The following is an 8,353-nucleotide window of genomic DNA, read 5'->3' as shown; positions in this document are numbered from 1 at the left end:
AAACATTGCAATGGAACCGTAAAATATTTAGTATAGCGTGTGTTGCTTTTACGTCCAACAGATGGCGCTGTTTTTTTAAAAAGCATGTTTTTACCTGTCACAGGTGTGACATTTATATAATAGTAGGTATATAAAAACACGCGCGTATTCTAATACAACGTTGGGTCAAAATTTCAAAGCAATCGGCGAAGAACTTTCGGAGCTTTAAGATTTTGAACAAACGAACATTTACATTTTTATTTATATAGAAAAAATGCATGATTAAATAAGTAAAATTAAGATTTTTTGGTCTAAACATGAATTATTTTAAACTAAAAACATCATTTGTTAGCCAACATCAGTGAAACATCCTTACATTTAATCTAATCTAACTGCTTACTCAGAATCTTCTATATCTGATACCATTGTTCGACACTGAAAGCACTGGATATAAACTTGACTGTGATCTAACTGTCTTCAAGCTGATCATACTCACTCTCACTATCGTCCTCAAGTTCACTATCATTGGGACAGTCAGCCAACGTCTGCCTAATTCTCTCATCTTCACTGTCTCCATTCATCTTCAATCTAATAAAAAATAAGAAATTGCCCTCATAAGTGTCTAATATTCTCGAAAAATCTTTACTGAAGCAAATATTGTTTCATATTTGGCATGTATAAGTTTTAAAACTCTTGTTGTGTTATAAATGAAAACACACTTTGGTTTAGTACCGTGGGATATTTTAATCCCCAAGCCACAACAAATCACGTGTTGCTCCCAGCTCAGCTGGGATAAAAATGGGAGAAACTAGCTGTGTGCTCTATTGGCAGTTTTAGAAAGCTACCAGGATCATTAAAGGACTCAGTGGTCCCGTCTGTTTGTGAGATTGTTTACAAAATGTTTGGGATATAAAAAACCAGGGTACGAACGTAGGGTTAAGATACATGATAAAATATTTTTTTATCCTCTTAGTCAGCTTATTGCCAATTTTGAACCACAGCTGTTACGATTACTTGCTTTTCGTTCAAAATCTAAAATCACCAGCTAAGCCAAGCCCACAACAAATAAAAATAAACCTGAATTGCTAATTCTATGCAGCACGTCGAGGTTAATTTTAAACACTTGAGCTAGAATAGCGCTCAGAGATGTTTAAACCCAAAAAATACACAAAAACATTACGTTAGACTCCATCAATTTGTTTTTTGTTGTTTATTTTGAAGTTAAGCACAAAGCTATACAATAGGCTGCCTGTGGTCTGCCCACCCCGGGTATCGAAATCCGATTTCTAGCTTTGTTAGTCCGCAGACATACTGTTGTGCCACAGGGTGGCGACTATAGTGATGATACTTCTTTAATTCATTTAGTTATTTTATGTGTGAAGACATATATATACTGTTATAATTTTTCTTTTCTTTTTTTTCTCATATTATATGACCAAGAATTTTGTCATTGTTAATAAAGTTTTGAACACCAACGTACGTACGTCTTCAGTTTCTTTTGCGGGTTGATCAAAAATAAGAATAATATAAATACAAACTGATGAAAACACTGGAAAATGTGATAATAAATTTACATAATATTTTGATAACTTAATAATACCCCCCCCCCCAGTAGCCCAACGGTATATCTGCGGACTTATAACGCTAGAATCCAGGTTTCGATACCCGTGGTGGGCAGAGCACAGATAGCCCTTTGTGTAGCTTTGTGCTTAACTACAAACGTCCTTAATAATATTTATACGCCACCGCTAGGGAAGCTGGTGTCAGTTTCATAATACATATATATTTACTAAAAATAAACGTGATCAGCTACAAGGTGTGTTAACGTTTTAATGTGATTAAAAATTCATAGATAAACTAATTATAAAATTAGGTTATGTTGCTTTGAGAAACTAAAGTAAATGAAAATATAGTGATTGTATTAGATGTAACCCACAGTTATCAGATAGTGACCAACAACTTGTGCATGGCTAACCTGATTTCAACTTTGTGCAGGATGCCAGAATAGCAGTTTTGTGACTTTGCGTCACTATTTGTTTTAACAAACAGAAGGGATGAAAAATTCACTGTACATGAATGATAACTCAATGAGAATGGTCGCAAAGCAACCATAAAGCAAGAGACATAGCAGGGCACTTGTCAAGGTGGACGCGGAACGTTTTCTCAGACAACATACATGTACCTTCGTATACCTGAGGAATTGGCACTCGAATAGAGTGTCAGAATTCAGAAAAATAATATTATATATATGTATATGGGTTCTGTTTTCTTTGCCAATTGTCGAAATAAATGGCTTTTACTTATATTTCTTAATAGTATAAATATATACTATGTAGTTGTTGGGATTAGAATTCTTCTATAATAGGTATTTATGACTTGTTAGCGATAAAGTGAACGATGAATAAACAGCATGCACAATACTTGTTTTCAAATAATATATATATTCGGAAGAAGTTAAACGTATGTACAATAAATTATTAACATTATAGAGAATGTAAGCATCTCGTAAACGTTATATCAGTGTATGTATAATTTTCCTCTTTTTGTCAAAAGACCACTTAGGCCTGTTCAATTACTTTAGAATCTCAGTTGACAAGCAGAACTATTTTCTCTAATACTATCGCAATATTAGTGTGGTGCGATTCACTAATGATTGTGGTCTTCTTTCTTCTGAAGATCCTATATTCCTTTTGTCAAAGTGCACTCAGTCTGATTCAGTTACTTTAGAATTTCGCTTTGACGGAATAAACTTATTTTTTCTTATTTCCTTTTCCACTGTTATATATATATTAAAATTAAGAATTTGATCTTATATAGCTAAAGTCAGGATTGAAAATTCTCTATCAATTCAGTCTTTGGTAGAGTAGGAATTCGGCTAATAGTGTAGGCTGAACCATTGTAAGTGTAACGCTATAACCAAACCCACTATGTGGAAGGATCTTAGATACAAGACATAAAACTATTACTCTATGTCATGATATAAAAGACTGTTTGGTTTAAATATTATTGATTAATTCATACTTGTGAGTGAATATTTTATTATTTTTAAGTTTTGTTATAATAAGAGTTAAAAGCAGACGATTGTAGAAGGTTTTGTTAATAACTAACTGGTGTCGAGAAAATAAAAAGAGGCCAGACGACAATGTAATAAAGATATAAATAGCCTGAGACGAGCGGGAAGCAGCAGACAGACAGTATTAGACAAGATAGAAGCAAAGAGAATATAGTTGGTGTGAAGTTAAGTAACGTAAAAGTGATAGGCCTAACGTTCTTTCGACTGTCTACTATCTTGTGTATCATTCAACTAAGTTTCTCAGAAGATTTAGAACTCTTTGCCTGATGATTTTAGCAACATGAAGTATTACATTGTGTTTGATTTTACAGAGCAGTACCCTGAGGTTTCCAATACTTTGCGAGTAGACCTAGGTCTGAAGAAAAGCCACTGTTAACAGAAACCTCTGACTTGCATAGTGTCTAGAAGACTTCCATGACTCCTTCCTAGAGTCTGAAGCCCTCATGTTAAATTGCCAACATTGAGCAAGCTTTCAGTCTCTTCAGTGATACTACTTTGGAGATAAGCCTTCCCATTATAGAAGCTATGCAGTCAATTTCACCAACTGTGGCTCTACCCAAGCATATATATAGAGAGAAGGACTAAATAAAAAGACCAAACGTCCAATACATGCCTCATCAAAGGATATCATGATGTTCAAAATAATGATATCTATGATATATTTGGTGAGACCACGACATCCATTAGCAAAGAAAGGTGTTATCAAAGTATAAATACACTTATAATAAATAATTTAAGAACAAAAATGGACCTCTTGGTCCACCACGGCCATCCCATGTTCTAAACCAAAGTTGAATATGAAAATAAAAACTCAGAGTCAGTCATTGTCATTCACATATTTTCAAGCCTTTATTTAAACTCCCTTAAGTTAACTGCATTAACCTCATTTGAAGGCAACCCATTTCAAAGTAAAAAAAAACACATTAGAAAAATATAATTATCTAAGCTGAGTATGACTTATATCCTGCAAAATGTATATTTGTGTCTCCTAGTCTTATCATTATCATTAAGTACGAAAAAAATGATGCATTAATATTATAAACTCCCTTAACAATCTTTAAACATGTCAATCAGAACCTCTTTAACTCTTCTTTTTTTCAAGACAAAACAATTACAGAAAAGCTTAACCTGTTATCGTATGAATGGTAACCTTTCCATTCCACTTATCATCGTAGTAGCCCTCCTCTGAATCCTTTCCAACAATTCAATATTTATTTTAAGGTAAGGAGCCAAAATTGAACATAATACTCTAAACATGGCCATGCGACCTATAAAATAAAATTGTAATATCTTTAGACTTGTATTCAATATTTCTGTAGATACAACATAAATTCCCGTTTACTCTACCACTAGCAGCAACAAATCACTTAGATGGCTTAAGAGACTGAGCAACAAGAACATCAAGTACCTTTTCTTCCATATCACTGTTAAGTTTATTCTCATCAAAAGTCTACTTATCATACAAATTATGATATTTCAGATGCATTACCTTTCATTTATTTTAATTAAAAGTCATTTGCCATTTATTCACACAACTCATCAAATAACCCAAATCTTTTTGTAAATCAACATCATCATCCTCACTGCCAGAAACGTTCAAAACTGCAATACCATCAGTAAATTTAAGTGATTTATTGATTATTCCTTCATCCATGTCATTGGTATAATTCAAAAGAACAAAGGTCCTAACACTGAGCCCAGAAGTACCCCACTTGTGATATTAATCCAAGTTGACTGGACTCCATTTATAACAACCCCTGCTTTATTCCATCCAGCAACTTTTCTACCCAATGAGTCTTTTATGTGGTACCTTGTCAAAGACCCAAATAAGCCAAATCTACAATTGTATCCTCATCTATACAAGCAGTGGCCTCTTTAAAAAATTAGTAAGGCAAGATTTGACCATAATGAAATCATGTTGATTATCCAACAAAATTTCAATTATTGTTAAAGGACTTTGCAAAGCATATTTTATCAGACTTTCATAACTTTTCTACCACTGCCATTTTTTAGAAACTTTCAGGTTAGCTTATTTTCACTAATTGGTCAGACAGACTCTAGGATCAAAGCTATTTTAGATTTTTTGTTAATTTATAATATAGAAATGGTTGGTAGGGTGGAAAGTGAGGAACATATAGGTGAAAGTGATCATTCTTCAATTAAATTTAATATTTTTCTGTATATTGAGATAAGGAATAACGATGTTTTGGTTCCAGCTTTCAAAAAAGACAAGAATTATCTTTTGTGAACTTAAGATACTGTGGAAAACATTTAAAGTTAAATTTTTAAATATTAAAGATAGGCATACTCCTTATATAAAAAAAGGTGACTACAAGTAAAAACACACGTTGGCTCACAAAGGGTATAAAGGATTAAACTAGAGAAAAACATTTTATATTCCAGAAATGTTAAACTGACTACTATGATTGGAGATTTATATAAGATCAAAAGAACTAGTGAAATGGGAATTAGGAAATCAAAAAATTATATGAAAAAACTTGGCTGAAAATATACACATTAATAGTAAGAATCTCTTTAAATACATTAAGAGCAAGCAAAATGAAGCGAGTAGAGCCTTTGCGAGATGATAACAGAAGGCTCATATTTGAGATTATGAGATGGCAGAATTATTAAATTTTACTTTTTATTCAATTTTAACCGATGGAGTTATATTCCTTATCCTGATCAGATAGTAGATGGAAACATGGTCGAACAAGGTGATCACATTAATTCTGAGTCTATCAAGAAAAAATTGTGAAAGTTAAAGAATGATAAAGCTTCTGGCTAGAAAATGTTTACCCAAGGGTTTTGAAGAAGGTTAAGGATTGGATATGTGAGCTACAAGCTACTGTGTTTTGTAAGTCCTTGAATGGTAGGCAGATGCCAGAAGATTGGAAGCTGGCTAAGGTTTTCAAAGGAGGAGATAAAAATTGTCGTAGTAATTATAGGCCTATTAGTCTTACATAAGTGGTGGAAAATATTTTGAAAGATTGATAAAAAGATGCTTTGAAAAGTCAATTAATAAAGTTTAAAATTTTGTTGTATAATTATGATGCACTCAGGGAAAATCTTGCCTTACTAATCTTTTGACATTCTTTGAGGAGGTTTTTGTTTACTTGGATAAGAATACGAGTGTGGATTTGGTATATCTTAATTTCCAGAAGTAACTGGGCAAGATGCTACATAAAAGGCTTGCTAAACATATTTATCTAGATGTGTGATTGGCTCATTGATTAGAAAATTGGCTGTATAGAAGAAAGCAAATGGTTTGTGATAAATGGAGTTCAGCCAAACTGGATTAATGTCATAAGTGGGTACCTCAGGGATCAATGTTAGGACCTTTGCTCATTTGGATTTACACCAATGACATAAACGAAGAAATATTCAATAAATTATTTAAATTTGCTGATTGTATTAATATTTTGGGTATTGTTGACTGTGAAGAGATTCTTCTGCTTTACCAAAGGACTTGGGTTATTTGTTTGTTGAGTGAATACATGGCAAACAACTTTTAATTATAACAAATGCAAGGTAATGCACATGGGATATGATAATTTGAATTATGAGTATAATTTTGATTTGAATAACTTTAACAATGTTGTGGAAGAAATGTTTCTTGGCATTCTATTTGGTCAGTCCCTTAAGCCCTCCAAATGATGTGTTGCTGCTAGTGCTGGAGCAAATAGAATTTTAGGTTATATCTACAGAAATATTAAATATAAGTTTAAAGTGATTATAATTTCATTGTGGTTAGACCACATTTGGAATATCGTGTTCAGCCTTGGGCTCTTTACCTTTAGTAGGACATTGAATTGTTGGAAATGGTTTAGAGATTGGCTACTAGGAAGACACCATGGATGAAAAGGTTGTCACATGAATACAAGTTAAGATCTCTGAAATTGTTTTGTTTTGAAAAAAAAAAGTGTTAGAGGGGATCTGATTGAGGTATTTATGATTGTTAAGGAAATTTATAATGTTGATGCATCACCATTTTTGTGCTCAATGATGAGAATGGTAGGACTAGGGGACACAAATATAAATTTTGGCAGGACAGCACTCATCTTCAGCTTTGGTAGGTTTATATTTATAGTAGGGTTTTTGAACTTTAGAGTGGATTATCTTCAGGTGTGGAGGATGCAGTAAATTTAAAGGATTTTAAAGGAAGGCTTGATAAATATATATATGATAAAGGTTGGCTTTGAGTGTTTATTTAAATTTTTAGTTTTAATTTAGTGGATGGCACAGCCTAGATGGCCGAATTGGTCCCCTGTTGTCCTTTAACTATATGTAATATGTTAGATATTTCAAACTTTTAGAGCTCAGTTTTCAAACGTCTTCACTCTCCAATAATATGGGAGGTAGTATCATTAATGCTACAGTAGGTTATTGCTGTCCACTTGGATATCAATAGGGGAATGTGAACTTTGGTTCAAGGGCTACCATCTTTCCAACCTCAATAGCATTGAGATCTCCAAGAACATCTCTAAGTATGGTACCAGTCAACTACATACTAAAGCAAACAACTAATCAAAAATACCATTCTAAATAGCAGGCAGCAAAGTGGACAAGTGTTTGAGCCATTATTACTTAGTTTTGTGGTTTTAAACTCAGATTCTAAAGTTGTTTTGTTATACATTGAAAGGTGTTTTTATTATATATTTTGAACTTTGATGTGAATTAATTTACTATTCTTAAATACTATTTTTTAAAAGTACCTTGATTTTTATAATGTTTTATTGTATTTAATTTTGCTTTATTAGTGATGAAAGATATCATGGTGTAGTATCTTTCTTTAATTCATACTGATCTTTTTAAGGGTATTTCTTTCTCTTTATTTGTTTGTTATGTTAAAGGATTATTAACACATTTTTGTACTTTGATTGTGTCCATAGTAGGCTAATCTGTGTTAAAAATATTTCATTTTTGTAATGAAATAATATATTCTTGTAAGCTTCATTGCAGATGTGCAGCAATGCTTAAAGGTAATTTGACTACGGATTTTCGTGAAATGATGTACTATTTCTCTTAAGAGACCTTATAAGATATTAAAAGTATTGATTAATCAGTATTAAACGGTCTATGTGATAGTATATCTATATTAAGGGGTATTTTGAAATTATAATATTAATTTGTATCAATGTTAAATGGACTGATGAAATGTTCTACTATAGTTGTATCATAAATAATGTTCTGTATTTTGTACTCTCATGACTTGATTTGGAGATGTATTGATTATTCATTTTAACAGATTCATGTTTGTAGGCCCGGCATGGTCACGTGGTTAGGGCGCTCGACTCGCAA

General features: G+C 32.5%; 1 protein-coding gene across 1 annotated transcript in view; it reads right to left on the bottom strand.

Moving 5' to 3' along the window:
• LOC106478262 overlaps positions 1-560 on the bottom strand; it is an 11,748-nt gene extending 11,188 nt beyond the window's left edge. The window contains exon 1 of the mRNA XM_013938793.1: positions 476-560. Coding sequence (XP_013794247.1) covers positions 476-560 — 85 coding nt within the window. The remainder of the gene's footprint in view (positions 1-475) is intronic.
• Between the last annotated feature and the right edge of the window lie 7,793 nt (positions 561-8,353).

The sequence above is a fragment of the Limulus polyphemus genome, unplaced genomic scaffold (assembly GCF_000517525.1).
Source record: "Limulus polyphemus unplaced genomic scaffold, Limulus_polyphemus-2.1.2 Scaffold194, whole genome shotgun sequence".
In the NCBI taxonomy this organism is placed as follows: domain Eukaryota; kingdom Metazoa; phylum Arthropoda; class Merostomata; order Xiphosura; family Limulidae; genus Limulus; species Limulus polyphemus.
Note: the sequence above shows the minus strand (reverse complement) of the source record. Positions and strands in the feature narration are given on the sequence as shown.